This window comes from Stigmatopora argus, chromosome 9 (assembly GCF_051989625.1).
Source record: "Stigmatopora argus isolate UIUO_Sarg chromosome 9, RoL_Sarg_1.0, whole genome shotgun sequence".
Classification (NCBI taxonomy): Eukaryota; Metazoa; Chordata; class Actinopteri; order Syngnathiformes; family Syngnathidae; genus Stigmatopora; species Stigmatopora argus.
The window spans coordinates 8608026-8629392 of NC_135395.1; the positions used below are offsets into that span (position 1 = coordinate 8608026).

At 51.3% G+C, this 21367-nt stretch overlaps 4 protein-coding genes across 8 annotated transcripts; 1 reads left to right on the forward strand and 3 right to left on the reverse strand.

The window, feature by feature from the left end:
* Positions 1 to 404: 404 nt before the first annotated feature.
* LOC144082841 (cofilin-2-like) lies at positions 405 to 2580 on the reverse strand. Its single transcript, XM_077610286.1, has 4 exons — positions 2412 to 2580; positions 970 to 1280; positions 823 to 899; positions 405 to 637 (listed from the first exon to the last, which is right to left on the reverse strand). The coding sequence occupies exons 1-4, from the start codon at positions 2412 to 2414 to the stop codon at positions 525 to 527; spliced, it is 504 nt and encodes a 167-aa protein (XP_077466412.1). The 5' UTR covers positions 2415 to 2580; the 3' UTR covers positions 405 to 524.
* A 1498-nt stretch (positions 2581 to 4078) lies between these two features.
* Positions 4079 to 13237, forward strand: nup160 (nucleoporin 160). 2 transcript variants are annotated; one of them, XM_077610278.1, is made up of 32 exons: positions 4079 to 4221; positions 4922 to 5027; positions 5129 to 5339; positions 5407 to 5623; positions 6171 to 6361; positions 6488 to 6721; positions 6790 to 6887; positions 6984 to 7068; positions 7137 to 7205; positions 7273 to 7356; positions 7653 to 7823; positions 7894 to 7993; positions 8058 to 8214; positions 8286 to 8416; positions 8599 to 8756; positions 8821 to 8954; positions 9020 to 9090; positions 9530 to 9668; positions 9865 to 9934; positions 10003 to 10101; positions 10161 to 10268; positions 10331 to 10426; positions 10676 to 10770; positions 10845 to 11047; positions 11110 to 11264; positions 11408 to 11471; positions 11601 to 11711; positions 11817 to 12042; positions 12118 to 12259; positions 12526 to 12651; positions 12928 to 13023; positions 13101 to 13237. In XM_077610278.1, exons 1-32 carry the CDS (start codon positions 4104 to 4106, stop codon positions 13197 to 13199), a joined length of 4164 nt encoding a protein of 1387 aa, XP_077466404.1. In that variant the 5' UTR covers positions 4079 to 4103; the 3' UTR covers positions 13200 to 13237. The 2 variants fall into 2 exon arrangements, with proteins under 2 accessions (XP_077466404.1, XP_077466403.1); XM_077610277.1 differs by lacking the exons at positions 11601 to 11711; positions 11817 to 12042; positions 12118 to 12259; ... (1 more) ...; positions 12928 to 13023; positions 13101 to 13237 and having other exon boundaries at positions 4080 to 4221; positions 11411 to 11558.
* ltc4s (leukotriene C4 synthase) lies at positions 6473 to 14645 on the reverse strand. The gene is made up of 10 exons (XM_077610288.1): positions 14577 to 14645; positions 14175 to 14274; positions 14034 to 14104; positions 13887 to 13968; positions 13477 to 13606; positions 11775 to 12267; positions 11196 to 11293; positions 9553 to 9702; positions 7640 to 8442; positions 6473 to 7342 (listed from the first exon to the last, which is right to left on the reverse strand). The coding sequence occupies exons 1-5, from the start codon at positions 14632 to 14634 to the stop codon at positions 13501 to 13503; spliced, it is 417 nt and encodes a 138-aa protein (XP_077466414.1). The 5' UTR covers positions 14635 to 14645; the 3' UTR covers positions 6473 to 7342; positions 7640 to 8442; positions 9553 to 9702; positions 11196 to 11293; positions 11775 to 12267; positions 13477 to 13500.
* An 85-nt stretch (positions 14646 to 14730) lies between these two features.
* On the reverse strand, positions 14731 to 20649 carry maml1 (mastermind-like transcriptional coactivator 1). 4 transcript variants are annotated; one of them, XM_077610283.1, is made up of 6 exons: positions 20263 to 20649; positions 19272 to 19587; positions 17664 to 18833; positions 16922 to 17131; positions 16725 to 16854; positions 14731 to 16165 (listed from the first exon to the last, which is right to left on the reverse strand). In XM_077610283.1, the coding sequence occupies exons 2-6, from the start codon at positions 19578 to 19580 to the stop codon at positions 15399 to 15401; spliced, it is 2586 nt and encodes an 861-aa protein (XP_077466409.1). In that variant the 5' UTR covers positions 19581 to 19587; positions 20263 to 20649; the 3' UTR covers positions 14731 to 15398. The 4 variants fall into 4 exon arrangements, with proteins under 4 accessions (XP_077466409.1, XP_077466407.1, XP_077466406.1 ...); XM_077610281.1 differs by having other exon boundaries at positions 19272 to 19609; XM_077610280.1 differs by having other exon boundaries at positions 14731 to 15323; positions 15386 to 16165; positions 19272 to 20649.
* Positions 20650 to 21367: the final 718 nt, after the last annotated feature.

Here is a 21367-nt window from a genome sequence, read left to right on the forward strand (position 1 = left end):
CTTTGTGAAATATGGGGGAAAAAGGCCTAACAACATGTGCAGTTTTATTTTATAATCAATATGCAGTGATGTAATATCAACTGACCTCCCATAAATGTTAAATGTGACAATTAGTGCTGCAACTTCAAAACTATCCAGTGTAATTGTATCTAATCTATCTAATGCTTTTGATTTTTAATGGGTGTCTATTTTCAATTGTCTTGCATGCATTACTCACTCACGGTAAACAAATTGGCTAACGAAGGACGTCTTGAGTCCGATTAGTCGTACTAATACGACATAATGCAAGAATTAACAAATGATGTAGGAAGCAAGAGCCAATTTGGCCTCTCCCAAAAGGATATCCCTAGTTGTACGAAGCAAGGGTCGTTTTGGCCGACCCCGGAAAAATACAAGAGAGGGGCCAAAAGGGCCTAAGTGCGTTTTAATTAACACCTCAGACAAGTCAGAACTGTGTCTGAAAGGCCTCCCACAAAGCCAGAGAAGAGGGGGGAAGTCGAGGGGGCAGGAAATGGCGGCAATATTTATATAGGGGACCCCTCCAGGCTGATTACTGAACTACCCCCCAATTTTTCTGCCAAGGTGTTCCGATCTTTCAGGTCTTCCAAGCCATTCACCTGCCACTCGTGCTTGATACCTGACGGACACAGAAAAAAAGACAACATTGTAATATTGATAATTTCGACCACCCTATTTGGAACACACACAAGGCAATGTGGTTGTGTTGAAATAAAAAAAACAGGAACCAAAGACGTCTGATAGGACAGCTGGCCAACATTCTACGTCTCACGTTCCAAAGTGGATGCCGGTGAGGTGACCCACCTTGGAACTTTTTCTTGATGGCATCTTTTGAGCTGGCGTAGATCATCTTGCTCTTGAGGGGGGCGCTGTCGGGAGCCCTGTCGGAACGCGAGGTTAAACACGGTTAGAGAGGGAACGGTCGCGCCGTGCGCCCGCCACGTTACCGACCAGAAGATGAAGACCAGGTCCTCCTTCTTGGTCTCTTTGGTCTCGTAGGTGGCGTCGTAGAGGGCGTAGCGGCAATCGTCGCTAGGCAGCATGCTGACAAAGTGCTGGAAGGGGTCGTGCACGGTTTCGCCCAGATCGCCCAGCAGGATCTCCTTGCCGTCGTCCAGAACGATGTTCTTCAGGTCCTTGCTCAGGCAGAAGAGGATGGCCTTCTTCCTCCGGCGCTTCTCGCCCTCGTTGGCCTGCGCCTTGCGCACCTTCATGTCGTTGAACACTGCGATCACTTCATCTGTCACTTTCACGCCCGAGGCCTGACAAGAACGGAGGGAGATAGACAGTATTTTGGGGGTTTATTTATTTTTTTTTATAAATAAAGCTGAGTAATTTTCATTGATTTTGTGCTAAGACTTTTACCCCATATCGCACAGCAATAAATTATGTGGCTGTGATGTATAGTATCTTTTCCTACATGTCCTACAAGATGTGCAATGAGGACCCAGACGCAGCGGTAGCTTCCAAAATTCACTTTGAAATTGTAACAGCTACCGGGGAGAACGTCTTCAAATTCAGGTTTAGCTGGCAAGTTAAATGGCGATTTGTTGCCACACCACTCCAGCATGACTGCTCTTTTGCACCAAATACAGGGTGGGGCCCTGAATGCAGCACACGTGAGTAACAACGGACATCCGTCACAAAAAGAGAAGTAGCGTCTATTTACAAACAAAATGAATGGGAGACTCACATTCCTCCGGAATTCTTTATATTATTTTATTAGGAGGTCGCGACTTGTGAGAAGTTCGAGTTGGCGTCAAACAAGTGATTAAGCAGGGAAAAGTGGGGGGGGAAAAATCACCACTCGCCCACCCGTAAAGATGTCACGGCGTTAGCTTAGCACGCTAACAATACCGTTAGCTTGCTCTGCACCTGCCAAGCCGTCACGAAAGCGAGTAGACGCCGAGCCCCGCGGCTAAAATAACACAAAGAGGCAGCACAGCCATGACAACCATGAACAGGATGCTTCAATTCCCGCAGACGCCGACGAGGCGACGAGGAACTCCGTGCGCGTAGACCCACAAAAAATGGCTTTTATGTGGGAAGAATGACGGGAATGGACGAAATTGCGCCACTCACGTCGGACTGTGAAGCTTTCAACAAAGTCCCCAAATGAAAGTCTTTCATTTCCACGTCAAAGACGAAAGAAATGTGGAGAATTAAGACGATTTAAAACACACGGTTTTTTTTTCTCACAACGACTCAGCATTCAGTTGGCTATTGTGGCTACTAATGGGACCGGCTACATTTGCTATGCCAAAAACGACATCTTTGATCTTTCTTTTCAAAACGTGGCGGTGAATGGAACGGAACCCCAGCAAAATGTTGTTTAGTTATAAAGCTATGAGACAAAATATGTTAAATGTGGTGAAATGCGTCGTTAAACTTACCATTGCTATAGTTCGGAGATGGTCTGCGTTCGGTAGAAATTGAATGGAGCACTGATGGGTGTTGACGATGACGATGATGATGAAGAAGGAGCCTTGCTGTCGCGACGCGGCGTGAGCGCGTCGACGTGCGCGTCCCCGAAAGCGTGACTGACGGGCACGAGCGCGTAAACCCCCAAATAATTGAACAGGTTTTATTAAAAAAATGTTGTGTGACTGACAATATTTGCTCGTAAAATTTACATTTTTATGACCGATGTGGTTTTTGTATATGTAAAAAGTAATAACATTGTGTCAGGCACTGTGATTTTTTAGGGCCGAATCATATTTTATGATGTAATGCTGTTTAGTCATTAAAAAAATGATGGCTTGTTTTTTGTTAGATTAAATTAAATCAAATTTAAAAAAAAACATAGAACTGCATCATGTCTTTTTTTACATTGTTGTCAGATGCAAACTGCTTGCCCCTTGCAAGATGGCCGCCGTTTAACGATGACTTTCCCCCTTTAACGTGATTGTTTTGTCTTTTTCCCCCCACTTTAACAAGTCAGGCGCTGTATATTAACCCCGGCTAAACGCCAGGAGGTGTTTCGAAAAGGGCGAGGGCGTTCGTTTGGCCATTTTCCAGCCCTGTTCTCTCTTTGTCTGCCCCCTCGTGTCCCCTTCCTCTTTGCGAGTTTTAGTTGAACTCACTTCCAAATAAGGAAGTAAACGTCGCTCCTTAATGTGCCCGCCTAGGGGGCGTGGCCCCGCGACCCTCATCGCCATATAAGGAAACAAGGAACGCCAAAAAATCGCCATGGTAAACGTTTGTGAAGCACAAACACAAACGCAGTGAACAGAGGCCGCCTTTTCCCCCATTTAAAAGGGGTGATGACTGAAATAATTTGAAATAGTAGGCTACTGTTGAGAAAAGGATCGCATATGCACCAGTCATCATGATTTTCTAGTTCGTTTTGTTGTTTCAAAGGCTTAGACAACACACTCTTTGTTCTCTTCATGGTTCATAGAAAATTGGGTGGAAGTCACAAGGAATAAATCATTGTCAACTCCGCTTATCCCAATCACAGGGTGCTTGAGCTTATCAAATCTGACCAGGCAAAAGGCGGACTACACCCAAGACTGGTCGCCAATCCATATTTTTCTTTTTTTTTGGGGCTTAACATTTATTGCAATGTCTGACATGACGACATTCTAAAATAATAACCATCTAAATATTCCGTAACACTGTTCTCTATGTAAAGAGCTGTAATTGTCATATTGCTGAAGATGCAAAACACTCAAAACAAATATCTTTAAAATAAAGCAGTTATGGGTGGACAATGAGGTGAAAATATACAAAACTATGGTGTAAAAAATAACATACATTCTTAATACAGTACATCGCTGCCCAAGAGTAGATCCGTTGTTCCATATTTCCACTCAGTCCAGAGAGGATTATTTGTCAGGCAACCAAGCGGACAACAAGCTTGAGGTGGTTTACGGCTGCTCTATATTCAATAATCTTGCATATAATGCAAACTACAGGGTAAATAAAGTATAAGAAGAGGTAGGTCTAATGACATTCGATAGGGTCGTAAGAGTGCTATCTTCATTTTAGCCAAAAGTGGGCCTAGCAATGAAACAATGGCGTTACTACAATGGCCGAAGGTGTTCTGTCCCTTTAAGAGAGCAGACGACGCACTAACTACACTAATGACGTCACGCATACACGAGGCCAACATGGCGGGGACGCTGGGCCGAAGTTTCATTGAAATCTGCGCTTTCGAGCGGGATGGCGTCCGGAGGGTCCGCGAAGTTCAAATTAACATTGGTAAATGCAGAAGGTGCACTCGTTGCAACGACTGTTCTGCCTGCGAATGCATTTTTTACGCAGCGCGGATGCTAAACGCGCCTAGCTAGTGGTGTTAGCATCATAGCCGTGGCGGGCAATCGGGAGTTTCAAATGCGGCGCTCATCTGTTTATGTCAAGCCCCTTTAGGACTTTGCGACAAATTCGTGTTATGCAGAACAAAAAAATAAATACATTATCCAGTCTTGATCATCACTAAAGTCATGACTTTGCCAAATAAGAAGACGATCTGACTCTTCAAAATAGCACCTGCGGTAGCGCTTGTTGCTGAATCAAAACCATCAATTACAATGTAACCCCCCCAAAATACTTTTTGGAATTGCCGTTGAATAACGTCGAAATATATCAAATATGTAATTACGCACAATACTTCTCCTTTAAAATGCAGAGAACGTATATTTCATATGCGCTTGACCGATCCGATGTACTAATAATATATTCTAACAGGAAATATTAACATTTTAATAACACCTCAAGAAATTCTTGGATTAAAATGATCGTTACTATTAAAGGGTGCCATTTTACTGTGAATATAATCCACGAAAAATGATTTGGCACAGAGGTACTTGCATACATGTGTAATCTAAATAGCTTTACTGTCCGAAACTTTCAAATTTTCTGCTGTATCGATTGAAAAAATAATAATAATAATTGTTTGCAGCTTCATCGGCCACTCCAGGGGCTGTCAAATTCGCCGACGCCGCCGGAGCCTTCCAGTACGACAACGGGGAAGCGCATTCGCTGGCTTCCGACAGATTCATTTCATGGTCAGTTCATCGTGAGGACGTCTAAATGGATTGTCCCATTTTGTTTTTCTGATTTAGTAGCCATTTCTAAATTTCCACGCCACTTTTTTTTCTGCCGCCAGGAGCACGTCAGGCGACACGGTGCAGCTGGCCGAGCACTCGCTGGACGGCGACCTGCTCAACAATGCGCTGCGCCTGCGCTTCGCTCACTGCCAGGTGCTCCCGGGGGGCGTGGCCATCACCGAGACCCCCGACGAGGTGGTGTTGCTGATTGCCACCAATCGGAGCGTTCACAGGGTGCCGCTGCCGCACCCCAAGCGCACGTACCGCGGCGTAAGTACGGCTACGTGCTAGCTAGCTAGCTAGCGAGCGAGCTCCATTTAATTTTTGGGTCTTTTAGGACCTGGCAACTGAACTTCACGCTCAGTCGGTCTTGACGGACGTGAGCAAGCTTCACTTGGAGGATGCACGTCACGCCGCCGCCGCCCCGCTGGCGCTGCTGCCCTTGGGCGGGGCCGCGGGGGTCGCCAACGCGTGGCTGACCCGGCGCGGAGATGCCAACTTCGCCTTGGCAGCAGCCAGCGGGGGCGTCATCGTACTCACGTTGCCTGCGCAAGGTGAGCGCCAAAAAACAATGTATTGAGTAGCGCCGCAACGTAAAACTATCCAGTGTAAACAGAAACGGCACAGTATAGTGTAGATCACATGTCAAAGTGGCGGCCCAGGGGCCAAATCTGGCCCGCCGCATCATTTTGTGTGGCCCGGGAAAGTAAATCATGAGTGCCGACTTTCGAGTATAGATGTATATTAAATTTCCTGATGTTCCCCCTTTTAAATCAATAATTGTCATTTTTTAATCCATTTTTTCTGTGTTTTTAGTTCAAAAATCATTTTGTAAAATCTAAAAATATATTTTAAAAAGCTAAAATAAACATTGTTTTAGATCTATAAAAAACTGAATATTCAGGGCTTTTAATCCAGTTCTTTTAATCCATTTATAAAAAAAAAAAATCTAAATATTATATCTAAAATGGTCCGGCCCACATAAAATCAAGTTGACGTTAAAGCGGCCTGTGAATCAACTCGGGTTTGACACCCTTAGTGTAGATGGTTTTGTGCAAATGTCAAGTGTACTTGCCTGAGGGCTGGCTCTCTGTTTCGGAGGCGACTTGTACGTGTCGGAGCTGCGGAGGAGTTCGGTCATGCAGCGGCTGTCGGGTTGGATCCCGAGCGCCATGCGCGGCGATCAGAGTCCGCCGGACCGCGCGGCCAGCGTGGCGGCGCTGGAGCTGGAAGACGACTCGCTGGTGATGGCCGTGTGTCACGACCACAAACTGCGAGCCTGGTCTCTGAGGGTAAGAAAGAAAAAAATATTCATAACAATGGTATGCAGGCAAAAATGGGAAAATCCTGAGTTTTTAAATGCCATGTGGTTGTGTTTTGAGAATTACCTTTTTTTTAATTTATTTTTGCGCTCGTAGGACCAAGCATGCATGCTGGAGGCAGACGTGCGCGACTACGTGCCCACGCCCCCCGGCGTCAAGTGGGGGGCGGGCGGAGGCCACCGCCTGCGCCTGACCCCCCGCTCCGCGTCCGGTCTTCGGCTGGCCGTCTACGTGGCTTCGCCCCGCGGGGGGCAGTTGGTCTTCCTGCGGCTGGTGCCGGCGGGCGAGCGCTTCGACCTGCGCCGTGTCTCCTCGCTCTTCTGCCATCAGGTGCGGCCCGCCGTCTCCGCTCGCCAGTTTCTCGCCCGCTCTTTTGTTCACGCCGCGATTTGGCGCAGGAAACGCCGCTGGACTTTGCGCTCACCGCCACTGACGTTTGGGCCCTGTGGCAGGACGACGCCCACGGCAGCGTGCTCAAACACGCCCACTTTGAAGGGTGAGAGAAAGGCCAGCCATTGGCAAAACAAGGGACTTTTAATTTGGGTGACATTTTGTTCACTCCATGAAAATTGTTTTTGCCGGTGTGGATCAGGAAAGGATCGGTTCAGTGGAATCAGGTGTTCGCTCAACATTCTCCTCCAGAAGAGGTCTACGTCGGTCTGGATCAGGACCCCCGGGTAAGTAACCCCTCCCTCCGGCCAGTCAATCCCCGCTTAACCCTCTTTAATTGCCATGCACGCAACAGGAGACCTACTTGGACGCCATCTTTTCTCCGCCCGGCTTTTCCACGGCGGCCATCGTCAAAGCTCTCCAAGTGAGCCGGCGTTACCGCGGCGACCGTTCCCGGCCGGGGCTAACGCTCTCTCCTCTGTTCGGCTCAGATCTTCCGGCGAGGCCCCGACTTCCTCGCCGACGTCTCCTTGGACGCGCTGAAGAAGGAAGTGGCGTTGGCTGTGGAGAACCAGGTGAGGAACACCATTAGGCCTGGCTGATAAATCCATTTTTTTTTACTGTGGATCAATTGAAAATAGTCAAAAGTCCAAATAATTTAGTAGATAATTCCATGAGGAAGAGTTGAATTAATTAAGTTATCACTTTGTGTTTTGGGGCCAACAGCACAAATAGGGGGATAAATATTGCACCTTAGTTGTGACTTTTTTTTCTCTAACATTTAACTTGTTACTACATTCTCTCTATTTTTGAGTCTGAGGAGAAGAAGAAATGGGGGAAAAAGAAATAACTACTCACGTCTGCGTTTCAGCTCCAGAACAGCGTGACGGAATTTGAGTTCACCCAGGAGGAATTTCGGCATCTTCAGGTGGAGTTCTGGTCCAAGTTGTATGCCTGTTGCCTTCAGTACCAGGAAGTTCTGTCGGCGCCGCTCGCCGTGGCCGTCAGTCCGCACACCCACATGGCGTGCCTCCTCAAAAAAGTGCGCCTCGCCGCCCTCTCCCGACCGGCGCTCTCGTCCGGCGGACGCCATCAACTTTTCCTTCCTTTAGGGTTCCCTTTCCTTCCTGCTGCCTTGTTTTGCCGTGGACCAGCTCTACCTGTCCCCGGACGGCAAAGTCCCGTGCGAAGACGACGCGCCGCTCGCCGAGGGTGAATGTCGAGCCGTCCGGCGAGCTAACGAGCGAGCGTGTCCTGACGTCTCGCTCGCGTTCAGAATGGTCGGCGGCGGCCGCGCTGATGTCGTGCCTGCGCCTGCTGAGGGACGCGCTTCCCCCGGAGATGCCCGCCGAGGTGGAGAAAGCGCTGGGGCGAGCCGACTCCCCCGATAGGATCGCCGACACGGTCCTGGACGGAATGCTGGCGGGGGATAAGTCAGTGGCACGCACGGGGACGCGCGGATTCGGGCGTGCGGTGGTCACGCGGCGCTCTCATGTCTGCGCAGTAAGACGGCGATGCAGGACATCCAGAGCAAACTGCGGGACGTTCGCAACCTGACGGCGGCCCTCTCGCTCCTGCTCAGGGAATTGGACCTGGAGATGGACTGGGACTTGGGGGAAGCGCCGTTCTTGGCAGGTACGAGCCGCACAATCCATCGAATGCTGAAGAAAAGAGAACACCTTATTTTTCTTCGTCATGAATGTCTTTTGTCATCCATGTTTTTGCCATTGGAAATGAATGGAAGACTAATGTTATATTAACAAAACAAAATTTAGGGCTAACGTCTCTCAGCCAATCACGTGTGTGTTTGCGTTTAGATGAAAGCGGCACACGCCCGACCACGTCTCCCATGTACTCTGGCGCCGGCGCCGTGCGCGCGCTGTGCGGAGCGGTGGGCCGCGTCAGCGCCGTTCGGGTGCGCCTCTGCGGGGACCTGCTCCTCCTTCTCAAGCTCTGTCTGCGCCTGGGCGACCACGTAAGCGAGCGCTTTTGGCCACGTCGTCCGACGCCGGGCTAACGGCGTGGCCGCCCCGCGTCAGGTGCTGCCGGACGGTGGCGCTCAGCTCATGCAGATCCAACAGGAACTGGTCCCGCGCACAGCTCAGCTCTTGTCGTCCTACTTCCTGCTCAAGCGCGCGGGAGAGAGCGTCTGCGTCCGAGACAGCGGCGGAGGGTGAGTGGACATGCCCCTCTCGTGACTTGACCTCTTTTGACCTCGCCTGTGTTCCCTCCCCACAGAGATGCCAACCTGCCACACCTGGACGCCTTGCGCCTCAGCGACGCTCCCCTGATGGTTAACATCGGCACAGGTTACAAAATAATCCAATTAACTTTTTCAGCGCCGTTGACAACAGCCAATTATCACTTTGATGAATTTAAAACTATTAGATGGCCTGTCCGTTTGCTGCCAACTACAAATCGATTAAGCTTCTCGTGCCGTGTAAGATAAAATTGTATTTTTGATTTTTTAAAAATCAGTCGATGAAGCTAGTTATGACTTCATTTGAATGTCACCGCATTGACTTTGATGGGAACGTTGCCACTCCCAACATGGCTGCCCTGATGGAATAGGCAACACATTTTTTTCATTTTTTATGTTTCTGCCGAATTGAAATGAGTTCATTAGCATACGTCCAATCCATTCAAAGGAAGAGGGTGGCAGCGAATGAACGCTTGTTTGCTTGTTGCCGACCTTCTTACTTCAAATGGATGGGACGTCCATTATTGTAAACGTCCCGTGTGTTTTAGGGTCGGCGGTGGAGCTGTTTTACCGGAGTTTTGCCCGCCAGCTGATCCTGCGCAACGTCTTCTGGCACAACGCGGCCTCGGGCGCCGTCAGTTGGAGCGAGGCGGCCACCGACGTGGTTCGGCTGCTGGCTCACTTGCTGTATCCTTTTCTTTCACGTTGATGCGGGCGTAGGCTGAAAGAGGGAATATAAATTCCACAGTAAAAATGATGCCGAAATATGAAAAATATACAACAAAATCTTACAGCTGCGTTATTTTTTTATCAATCTAGCGGGTCGCTAGCAACAAAAATTCAAGCCGCAAAGAATTTCCCCCTTAACCGGTGTTTTTGCCAGCTGGCCGGCCAATCCCAGCTTTCGCTTCCCAGAGTGGCTCCTGGCCAACCGCCAATACGCGCAGTTACAGGTGAGCGTGCCACGCCGCCCTCGCCTCAAAATGGCTTCCTTACAGGCGGCTTCCTCTTTCTCACGCAGGACTACGCGCGCTTGACGGGTCGCTGGTGTCAAGTCAACATGGGCTCGTGCCGTTTCATGTTAGCTCAATGCTACCTGGCCAACGGCGAGGGTCACAAGGTGAGGCGCGCCCTCCGCCGTCGGGGACGTCACCTTTGACCTCCGCCCCTTGGCTTCAGGCCTCCCGGTGCTTCCGGGAAGCGGCCGCTGTGGCGGAGAAAGAAGACTTCCTGCTGAGGTTGAGCGGAGGCGGCGCCGGCCCGCCCAAGCTCTGCTACTACAACAAGGTGCGCGGTGGCGAGCGAGGCGCGATCCGTCACGACGTCGGCGCTAACGGTGCCGTTTTCAGGTGCTGCGACTGCTAGAGGACACCGGTCACTCCATGGTGGTGATCGGACTGGCCGCGGCGGCGCTGGCCGAGGCCGCCGATGACGTCGGTGCTCAGGTGACTCGCGAGCTTGCGTTGGAAGGGTGGCGAAAAAATCTTATTTTTGACGTCCAAGCCATTTGAAGTAGAACGAGCGTTCGGTCACTCCCACTTCAAATGGATCGAACATTTACTAGTGAAAATCTAATTTCATTGCCCCGCGGCAGCCATGTCGGTAGGGTCAACCTTCCCAACCGCATCAATGCATTGACATGAAAACCAAGTCGGATCAATGTCAAAGTATTTTTCTATTTTCTTTACACGCAGGCGGCTTTGTGGACTTGCATCTTCAAGCACCATTTGGACTTGGCACACAACGCCGACGCCTACGAGGCCTTGATCCAGAACCCGGACGCCGGCATGTGCGTAAAACAAGGTCGCCGCGGCACCCCACGCGCGCTGAGCCTGTCTATAACACCCCCCTCCTCCCCCGTAGGCAGCTGGATTGTCTCCGCCAGCTCGTGGTGGTTCTGTGCGAACGGGGCCAGATGGACGACCTGGTCCGTTTCCCCTACGTGGACCTTCACGACGAGGTGGTCTCTATCATCGAGTCGCGGGCGCGAGGCATGGACCTCCTGGCGCACAACTACTACGAACTCCTCTACGCCTTCCACGTCAACAGACACAACTACCGCAAAGGTACGCGCCGCCGCGAGGTTAGCGCGCACGCGACGCTAAAAGGGGCCGGCGTGTGAGTTTAGCGGGCGCCGCCATGTTGGAGCTGGGGGTCCGTCTGGGCCGCGAGGTGGGCTCCGTGCGCTGCTTGAAGAAGCAAGTCAATTGTTACCTGGCCGCCATCAACTGTCTGCGCCTGGTCCGCCCGGAGTACGCCTGGATGGTTCTGCCCGTCCCCGAGGTACCCTAGCGTAGTGTCTTCCAATCTGCCTGCCAAGAAACCATATGTTGGAATATTATTTCCCAGAGAAAATTTGAAACATGACCGTGAGTCCATATTTTAATAAGACAAGAATAAGGTTGTTGTTGTTTTTTGTCATGCAGCAGTGCGAGCGCCCGGGAGCGTCTCCTAAAAGGAACTCGGACGGAGACTTTGTAGCCCCGCCAGGTAGGAAAATATTAAAAGTGAAAGCTGGACGCAATGTATGGATACTGTAATATCTGCCAAATTATTGGTTTTGGGTAAAAAAAGAGACTTAAGTGAAAATGTGGGCAATGGTCACTTGCTGTGTTTCAGTCAAGCGTCAGGTGGACATTTTGGAGCTGCGTGACCTAGAGAAGGAACTGGCCCTGGCCACGTGTCGCCTCTCACTGGCGGAGCATCAGCCGCGAGCCGTCACTGTGGCGGGTACGTGCTCGCCACCCCCCGTTTCAAGTGGATCTGACAAAGCGATAAACTCAGAGCACTCACTTAGTGGCTGGCATTGACGGCAACGTGGTGTTTTCTTTTCAGGCAGTGCCGGTCCGCACCAGCTCTTGCACTTGCTGCTGGACGCCGGCCTGTTCACTTGCGCGCTGCGTCTGTGCGGCGTCTTCGGCATCCCGCCGGACGCCCTCTTGGACGCCCTGACCTTCAGGTGCGTCAAGCTCCAGATGGGCGGCGAGGAGGCCCAGAACGAGGCCTGGTCGTGGCTGGCGGCCAATCGCCTGCCGTCCACCGTCAACACCAAGGAGTCCAGGTGAGGCCTCCTCTGTCGCGGGACCGCCGCCCAGCAGCCGCCCTAACGGCGCGGTGCCCTCATCCTCCCGTTTAGCGCGACAGACGAGGCGTGGCGGCTCCTCTCCTGGTTCCTTTCCCGCTTCCCGTCGGCCAATGGCGTCCACCTGCGGCGAGTCCTGCTCAAGCTGCTGTCGCACGGCGTGCCGCCGCCCGATTGGCTGCTCAAGTCCTACAAGGTAAAGGCCTAGCAAATGGAAATAGCCGGACACATGTCATTTTACATGCAAAAATGAATTTGGCTTTCAAATGTTTCACCATTTCCCACGCAAAACTCTGCTTTCCTAGCGGTTTGATTTATAGCAGGATGCTACTAAAAACATTGGCAAATCATTAACTGACCATTTCTACCTTTCTACACTATGCTAGCTAGTACATGTTACGTGGCAACAACAGCTTTTGCTAGCAGAACGTGTTTAAATGAATGACGGCGACTGTCCCGCAGGAAGTGGATACACCGGCTTTGCTTCGCCTCTACTTGAACTTTGACCTGCTGGACGAGGCCGGCGAGCTGGTGAGGGAGTATTTGGACGCGCTTTTAGGACATGGCCACCAATACTTTGGGATCAAGGTACGTTAAAGGAAGACCATGAGTGATGTGCTCGTGTCCATTTTAAATGCTTTAAACCTATTTTGCATATTTGAGACCTATATACTTTTTTAAATCACATTCCCGATATAAGGAATTAGAAATACTTGTTATACGTATAAAGAGCAAGCTTTTCTTCTACTTCCTCCTGCAAGACTGGCCACTAGGTGGTACAAAGCTACAATTAACAAAAATCAGCACCCAAACAGTGAACATAATTTATGACAGGCGATATAAGTTAATTTGAGTAATTTTCAGGCACCGCTGTCGGCGCGCAGTCCAGGCGTGTGGCTGCCGTACACTTCCGTCGACCAGCTGATGGCGACGTTGGAGGACGCGCAAAGCCACCGAGACGTGAGTGCCCCGCTTTCTTTCACGGTTCTGCCCGCGCCGTTGACGGCCATTAACGCCTGTTTTTCCGGGCGTTTCAGGTGTACTGCAAACTCCGAGACAAACTGGGCGAATACCACAAGATGGTGGAGCACGCCACTGCCGTCAAACTAGCCACGCACACGGGTTTCCAAATGTAAATACGTGTTTTTGTTACGAAATAAATTGGTTTATGGAACTATGGCGCTTTTTTTTCACCTTGAGTTACAGTTTCCATTTAGACTAGGCTAAGCTTTAGCATCTGGCAGAGGTGAAATTTGTGGAATGTGTCAAGAAAAGTGCCAAAATTAAAGAAATTGGGTTGATTGAAAGGTTATGTACATTTAAAATAACTGAATATTTGAAGATAATCCAAATTAAAATGTCAAACAAACCCTGGAATAATGCCACCAGATTTATTTTTGCTTGAACTGGCACCTGTCGGATGTCGTGTGCGCCATCTCAGATGGGCCCGACGCACCGTCGCCAAAAGGACGCCAGGATGCCCACGCAGGAGAAGAAAATCAGGAGCCAGAGAAGGCCGGCACTCACGTAGAGAGGCTGCAAACTAGAATAAAAAAAAGAAAGACCACATTGTGTCATGATGACGACATCCCCAAAAGATGGTCGCAATCATCATGTAAATACTGGCGGGGTTCACTACTACTTAGCCACGATAACGTTTTTAACTTTGACGAAAAAACAAAACCTTCAACGAAAAAACAAAACCTTCAACTTGGAAAAACAAAGTGAACCAAAATCAATAGAGAATGACCTGATTACATTTATAGCAAGTGACCTGTGAATACTCAAAAATGAACAAGTGAAGAAATGAGCGAATGACTGACCGTTGTTGCGCCGACTGCGCGTAACCGTGAAAGTAGCGCAGACGCGCGCACAGGTAGAGCGCCCCGCACGCGCACGACGCACCTGAATGATAAACAGGCATTTTAGGTCAGAGCGCGTCGAGCACGGGCGACACGCACCGTCGTCACCTTGGTGAAAGAACATTCCGGACGTCCACAAGATGGCGACAAAGAGGGGGAAGTATTCCGAGCAGTTGGCCCTGCGAATTGAAAAGGGAAAACGGGATGACCTCGGCTTTGGTTAGAGACACCGTCGTCGTCGCCACTTACTGAGCCCGCAAGACTCTGTCAAAGTCGGGGGGTCCACTTGTGCAAGGGGGTGAAACGCAAAACTTTCTCCGGGCACCAATCACCTGCAGGGAGAAGTAGGCTACGCAAGCACACGCCACCTTGGATTAATAGCTTTGCACTTCGTATTCATACGATTCATGTTGCTTTTTTCAGTTTGTTTTAGCATCATAACTCGAGACTGTGGTTTTGCAAAAATCACACACCCTCTCCCACAGATTGGACCTTCAGCGCGCTCAAAGGCAGCCAATGAGTTCAAAGATAATTCTTCCTGTGGCCAAACTGCACCCTCCCACACCAAAGTTAGTAGATGTCCAATCTGTGAGAAGTGGGAAGCTGGCAGCCGTCGCGTTAAGGACGAGAAAAATTAAACGGGCGGTTCACCTTGCTGGAGGACGGCCCCGACGGTGACGGCGGCCAGGCCGAGCGCTTGCAATTCCATGTCTTCCGTTCCGGCGTCTGGCGAGCAGAGACCGGAGGATGGACGGAGATGGACGGGGACGGAGGGACGGACGCGGCATGCAAATCAGGAGGCGTGTTTGTGGAGTAGACGTGTATTTACAGCACATAACCCTCTGCTTTTACACAAACATATCAAAAGTAGAAAATACTTACAAAAATGGTCTGCCATATATAAAAATAACATCTATGTGCAGATGAAGACACCACGTAGGAAAAAATAGATTTGGAAAGACGGGAGGGAACTTCTTGGACGCTTTCGGAGTTTGGACAGGAATTTGGTCGAGTGCTAAATTCGGTGGCTACAGTCGAACCAATCGCTCACCTAAAAAAAAAGCTATTCAGCTGCCAAACAATTGAGTTGAGACATTCGGGTTAACAGAACTAACCGTTTGCTACTGAACTTCTTTGCCTTTTAACTTTTGGGGAAGGGCTTAACAGAACTAAATGTATGCCACTGAACTTGGGGCAATACGATTTACAACAGCCCCCCCATTTAAATTCTTACAACTACGTTTGCTTACGACTATATTTTTGCTGATGAATTTTTTCGTGCGGCCAAAATGTTGACATTTCTTTTCCGCTAGATGTTGCCAAAATGCAGTGGTAGAATTTTGACGGCAGATTTTCTTCCGCCGGAGGCCAGATCCGGCCGGTGGATCCGAGACGTGCCTGGGAAAGGAAGGGAAGGGGGTAAAAGGTCTCTCCCGAGCCACGGAAAAGGGGCTCCTGACCGGCGTGTCCCGTCTACTGGTGCGAGGCCAGCAGCTCGTCCAGATCGGCCATCCACTCGTGCGCGCTCTGGCCCTTGAGCAGCGACTCCACCAGCTCGCTCTCGGCGGCGAAACTTCCCGCCGCGGGGTTGTAGCCGAAGGACAGCTGTTGCCGCTGTTGTTGCTGCTGCTGCTGCTGCTGCTGTTGTTGTTGCTGCTGCTGCTGTTGTTGTTGTTGTTGTTGCTGCTGTTGTTGTTGTTGTTGTTGTTGTTGCTGCTGCTGGCGAACGGCCGTCCCGCCCACCCGGTATACGCGCTCGCAGGCCGAGGCCTGAGCGGGGACCGAGGATGGTCCACGCCGGCCGGCAAACGCCACCAGCTCGGGAAGGTTGGGCGCGGCCCGCTGCTGCGGTGGGGGTACCGGCCGCCTCTGCCCGTCGTTCGGCATTGTGGGTCGCCCGGGCTGCTGCTGCATGCGGAAGGCGTTGGCGAAGGCGTCGGCGGGGGGCAGCGCCAGTCCGCCGGCGCCCGGGTTTGGCGGCGGCGGCGGCTGCTGCCAAACGGCATTTTGGGCGGCTTGCATGTTGCCGGGCACGCGGGCCATCTGCTGCTGCTGCTGCTGGGCCAGCAGGTTGTGGCGGTTGTAGGGCGGCCGGCGCTGGTTCATGCTGTTATAGAGTGCCTGCCGCGCGTCCCCGCATGGCGCCGTGCCACCGCCGTTCACGCCCATCGCGGTCCGCGGCGGAGGGAAGACACGCTGGCCGGCTGCAGCAGGGCCTCCCGCCGAAGGCTGCGATGGCGCTGTGGGGCACAAACGGTCACTGGTTACTCGTTATAAAAAAATAAACAACTATTAACTTTTTAACTATTTGATAAAAATCCAATCATGGCTCCTAAAGAATAAGTACCACGTCCAATCCTGGTGTCAAAATCGGGAGCCCTAAAATCGTACCGCGCACGATTCACTTAATATATTAATGATAACGTTTTTTTTTTTGGCCTCAATTTTCTCATACTTGGTTTTCCGCAAATTATTTTCATTTGGGCGCCCACCTAATATACAATAAATGTTATTTGCGCTTTCCTTTACGGATGTCTGACACGTAATGACTGTTTACTTTGCCTGAATATAAATGAATAGAAAAAAGGAGAAGTGATGTTGGGGTCAGTGAGGACGCAAATGAGTGACCTCATTTATAAGGGATCATGGAGCGAGCGCCCTCTACTGGCAGAAACCTGAGCAACTAGAGCAGTTGGACTAGTTCTCGGCGTAGAAAAAGCCAAAGAGAAACAGGAAATTGGCATTGGCCACTCCCGTTCGCATCGGGATGGTAAAAACAGGAAAAGGTGATTTTCTGACCTGCAAACTGGCCGAGCGGCGTCGGGGGGAAAGCGTTCTGAGCGCCGGCCTGCCCGGGCTGGTCCTGGTACTGAGGCGGCGGTCGCGTCAGGTGCCTCTGGAGCTGCTGGTCCTGCTGACGTTGTTTCTCCTGCGCCAAAGACCAATCCAATCAAGAAAACAAGTCCATTTAAAATAATTATTTGCAGGCAAATGACCTGTTCCGCCATCATTTGCTGTCGCTGCAGGAACTGCTGCTTCTGCTGCTCAATCATCTGCTGCTGTTTGAGCGCGGCCGCCGCCTGGCTGCTTAGGTAGGCGGCGCTGGCGTGATTGGGCGCCGCCGTCATTCCGCCGTTGCCCGGCGCTGACGTCAAGGCGTTGGGGGGAGCCGGGCCGTGTGGCGGGGCAGGGTACGCGTTCTGGTCCTGAGGGAAGATGCCGGCTGCGTCAATGGATGCTCATCAAATGGCACCCATCAGGCACCATATTTCATTCAAACTGTAGCGATCTGCACTTTGAAATTGGATTTTGCATGACTCTTCGTGGTCCTTTTTGGCCATTCTTAACTCGCCGACATACAATTCAGTTGGACTGGGAGGGACGAATGACAACCTTAGTTTGCCCCCCCCCCAATCCAAATGAATTGGGAGGTAAACATTTTTTTTAATTAAAAAAATAAAATTTATGTAGCATTGAAAATGGTATTGGGTATTTTTGGAAGTATTGCATTTGATTTCTGTCAAGTATATTTTAGCTTCTAATTATTTAGATGCAATTCAACATGCCAATTTGTTTATTTTTATGTATGCATTTCAATTTGTATATTGCAGCTTTACTAATGAGCTACTTTTTACTTTGTTGAATAAAATGTCATCCATGCATGTAACAGTTTTTTATATTTTGGTACTTTTTCCAGCCCTTCCCAAATGGAAAGCGTACCTAAATTGGAGGTCTTACCTGCGAGTGGCTGAGATGTTGGCGAAAGTTCATGTTGGTCTTCTGCTTCATTTGCTGCTGCTGCTGTTGCTGCTGCCTGAGCAGGTTGAGGTGGGTGGCCTTGTTCTGGTTCTGATCCTCAGGGGGCCTAGGCCCAACCTCAAAGTGGCACAGCGGTTTGGTGTTGTTGTAGTTGAGCATGGCCGCGGGAGATGGGCGGCCAAGCACGTTGGGGTGGGCGCCCGCGCCGTAGCTGTTGGCCCCCGCCTTCGGGGAGCCCTTGGGGAGCCCGCCGGACATCAGCCGTTGTTGCTGCTGCTGTTGCTGCTTCTGCGCGTTGGAATTAAATTCCTGCGGGTAAAGCGAGGGCCCGGCCGGCTCGTCCGGTCCCAACTGCGAGGGGGCGGACGTCTGCGTCCAGGGGGGCGGGTGAGCGTGAAACTTGGCCCCGGCCGGCACCGACTGCAGCTGGCCGTGGAGGTGTTGCGCCTGGGCTCGCTGCTGCTGGGCGGCCAGCTGCTGAAGCTGCTGGGCGGGGGACAGGTCTTTGACCAGGAGGTGGTTGGGGGCCGCCGGGTGCTGTCTGGCCGGGGGGACGGCCGGGGAGGGCGCGGCGGGGGAGCCGGTGGGCCGGAGCGCCCCCGAAGACGGAGCCGGCCTGACGCGGGGCGACGGCGGCGCGCGCGAGTCCCGCTCGAAGGGGGCCGGGGAGAACTCGGTTTTGACGTTTCCCAAATCCAAAGGGAGCAGACCCTGGGAGGAGGGCGCGCCGTTGGGCGTCATCTCCAGCGGGTCTTTGCGTTCCTCGAAGCCGTCATTGAGGATGTCCTGGATATCCTCGTAAGCCACTGTGCGGTTCAGCTCCTCCATCAGCTCCGTCCATTCCTGCTCGTTGAAGTTGAGGTCCGGGAAAAGGCTGTTGTTATTGTTGTTGTTGCCTCCCGCCGAAGGAGGCATGATGGGCAGGATGTCGTCGGGCTCCTGCTTCATCTCCTTGCGCTGGAAGTCGGACGCCGCCTCCTTGGCGCCGTCTGCCGCCAGCTCCGTCGCTTCGCTCGGACCCAGCTTGATGTCAGCGGGGGAGCCGTTGGCCCCGGTGCACACTTTTTTGCCGGGCGGGAAGCCATTGATCTGGTCTCGGCCCAACGGCGAACTGGCACTCTCTAGCTTCCTCTTCACCGTCTCCTGCAACTGCGAGGCAAAGAACAAGCCGTCAACACCCGATGGACACTTCTTGCGCTAACCAAAAACGGAGACATACAGAATCTGCCCATACCGATTCCCGAAAATTTACAGGGCACTCTTAAATTCATTGGCTGCCCTTGATGGTGCTAAACACGATACATTTTGAGTGGGAGGGGCAAATGAGTTCACAAGGACGTGACAAAAAACAAAAATGAATAGGAATGGCCCAAAAATCAACGGGAAGTGAACTGAAACGTCAAAATTGTGGCTAATAAAAAGGGGAACTGGTCGTGCTATGAATGTATTGTACTAAACAATTGTCTGCATTTAAATACTACTTTGTTTGTACCCATGATTCAACTCCAAACTACTCAAATGCCCTGTACCAACACGTCAAAGAGTTCAACGCTATGAGTAGCGGCGATCTGAGTGGCAGTGACTCACAGCGATGAGCGTGCTGTTCCGACTCTGCTCGGCGCTTCCGCCGGTCCCGCCGGAGTCTCCCAGGTCCGCGCCGGTCGCCGTTCCTCCTCCGCCGGAGCCCGCCGCCCTCTGACCGGCCTGCTCGCCGGTGGCCGAGGGCTGTCGGTGCTTGCTGGACCTCTTGGCCTTGGCTTGCAGACAGCGCTGGTGCAGGGCGAAGGTCTGCTGCCTCTCCAGCTCCAGGGTCTCCAGCGCGGCGGCTTCGTAGCGGCGCTCGCAGGTGTTGTGGTGCTGCCGGAAGAGCTCGATCCTCCGCCGGAGCCGCTCCATCACCGCGCTGTGTCGCAGTGTAACAAAATCTGCCATCGTCAATATATTAAAAAAAAAAAAGTTGCGGGCTCAGGACTGGTCCATAAAACGCTGACTTTGCTTCTTTTTTGTTGTTTGTAGCTGCGGGCGTCAGTCTGTCCACCCCCTCCGTCCCTCCCTTAAAAAGCCTGCCGTGCCGCTGGCTCCATTGGAGACGCGTCTTTGTCTTGTTAATGGCCTTCAGTCACCCCCCCGGCCGGGTGGCCGGGAAGGAGAGCGGGACGCGAAGCCCAAGTGCGGGCAAAATCAGCAGCCAGAAGGCGCAGAAAGAGTTGCTTCCAACGGCTAACTATCTAGCTAGCGCATTAGCACCGGAGCCCCGTTTCTGCGTGTGTGCTGGCACGCGCCGTGTTTACACGCACCGTCCATTAAGCACATTCCTCCACTCGCTAAAGTTGGACGCCCGAAAGAAAGTCGTCAGCCGAGACAATGTTCAGGGGGGCCCCAATTTCACGTCAACTCGAAGCCAACTCGGTGTTAGCTGGCTCTGCGCTAAAGCGAGCTCACCCAGTTGGTGGGAGTCTTCGGAGCGGACTTCCTTGCTCCCAAACTTTCCGGGTAAACTAAAGCACAAAATGCTACTACGACGTTCCCCCCGGACACTACGACACCATTGTCCGCCGTGTGTGTGGAAAGGACTTACTGTGAACGTGTGGCCGAGCGCTCGTTCTACGGCATCTGTTGCGGCGACAGCTGATTCTCCGCCCGCCTGTCTGCTCGCCCGCCCGCCCGCCTGCCTGCCTAACTCCTCCGGCCTGTCCGCCTCCCTCCCTCCGTGTAGCCGTTAGCTTCGGCTAGCAGCTCGGCGAGCTCTGTTCACGGAGGGGGCTTGTCTGGCTGGCTAAATCAACTAGCTCCTCAACAAATCATACTCGGAGCGAGATGAATGTGAATTGTCCCCGCAGGACGGCGGTCCTTTTATCCGGGAGGGCTGTTAGTGGCTCCGCAGGTAGTCGCCTATTGTTTTCCAGCGGACGGGCAGGTTGACGCCGCCATTTTGGTAACTTTCTCTTTTTTCTTCTTTTTGGAGCGGAATGTCAACGCCCCGCACGGTCACTGGAGATAGACAGCGCGAGCGGCCAATAGGCATCTGGTAACGACCGAAGCGCTGTGCGCATGCGTTAGTGGGGCAGCTCCTTTGGAAATGTTTTTGTCCAGAATATAGTTTGTCTGTTTTAAAATGTTTTATTTCCTATTGATTTCTCAATTTTTTACACATATACATGATTGAACACATTTTTGTCATATATTTTTTTCTTATAATAGCCCCCCCTGCACTAAAAACACTAGGTTCTTTTTATACCTCACAACAAATTCCATTTTTTGGGTGGGGGGATAGTTTATGTAATTTTCAAATAAAAAAAGTATTTTTTTTTACCCCCCAATCGTTTTTAATTCCCACATGTATGCACACAAAAAAGCAATGCTTCGTGTTCCATTTGTCCTTTTTATTCATCAAAACAGCATCTGTCACAGTATTTCTAAAGTTGGACCTTTCCGACAGCGTCCCGCTCACTCACTTGCTCGCCGAGCCACACATAAGACAGGCAGAGGCGGGGCTGACATTTTAGTTTCAACACGAAAAGCTAAAACAAAATCAAATATCATAATAATAAAAAAAAGCAGCAGTTAGCGAGTGGATCTGATTACAGTGTTAGCAGAAAGACTTTTCGGGGAAAACGGAAAAATTGTAGCATAGAAATGGTAGTCATGATGACATCACTCCTGAACAAATGGATTTTATTATA

Excerpts from the sequence above, each read along its gene's own strand:
- LOC144082841 (XM_077610286.1), bottom strand. Across the intron at positions 900-969 it reads GACCTGGTCTTCATCTTCTG|GGCTCCCGACAGCGCCCCCC; the intron begins GTCGGTAACGTG and ends GCGTTCCGACAG. Across the intron at positions 638-822 it reads CATCAAGAAAAAGTTCCAAG|GTATCAAGCACGAGTGGCAG; the intron begins GTGGGTCACCTC and ends TGTGTCCGTCAG.
- nup160 (XM_077610278.1), top strand. The coding sequence starts at position 4,104 with ATGACGTCACGCATACACGAGGCCAACATGGCGGGGACGCTGGGCCGA. Across the intron at positions 7,206-7,272 it reads CCATCGTCAAAGCTCTCCAA|ATCTTCCGGCGAGGCCCCGA; the intron begins GTGAGCCGGCGT and ends TGTTCGGCTCAG. Across the intron at positions 12,652-12,927 it reads ACCAATACTTTGGGATCAAG|GCACCGCTGTCGGCGCGCAG; the intron begins GTACGTTAAAGG and ends AGTAATTTTCAG.
- ltc4s (XM_077610288.1), bottom strand. The coding sequence starts at position 14,634 with ATGGAATTGCAAGCGCTCGGCCTGGCCGCCGTCACCGTCGGGGCCGTC. Across the intron at positions 13,969-14,033 it reads CGGAATGTTCTTTCACCAAG|GTGCGTCGTGCGCGTGCGGG; the intron begins GTGACGACGGTG and ends TTTATCATTCAG. Across the intron at positions 13,607-13,886 it reads GCGCAGTCGGCGCAACAACG|TTTGCAGCCTCTCTACGTGA; the intron begins GTCAGTCATTCG and ends TTTTTATTCTAG.
- maml1 (XM_077610280.1), bottom strand. The coding sequence starts at position 19,616 with ATGGCAGATTTTGTTACACTGCGACACAGCGCGGTGATGGAGCGGCTC. Across the intron at positions 17,132-17,663 it reads AACATCTCAGCCACTCGCAG|GACCAGAACGCGTACCCTGC; the intron begins GTAAGACCTCCA and ends ATCTTCCCTCAG. Across the intron at positions 16,166-16,724 it reads GCCGCTCGGCCAGTTTGCAG|CGCCATCGCAGCCTTCGGCG; the intron begins GTCAGAAAATCA and ends TGTGCCCCACAG.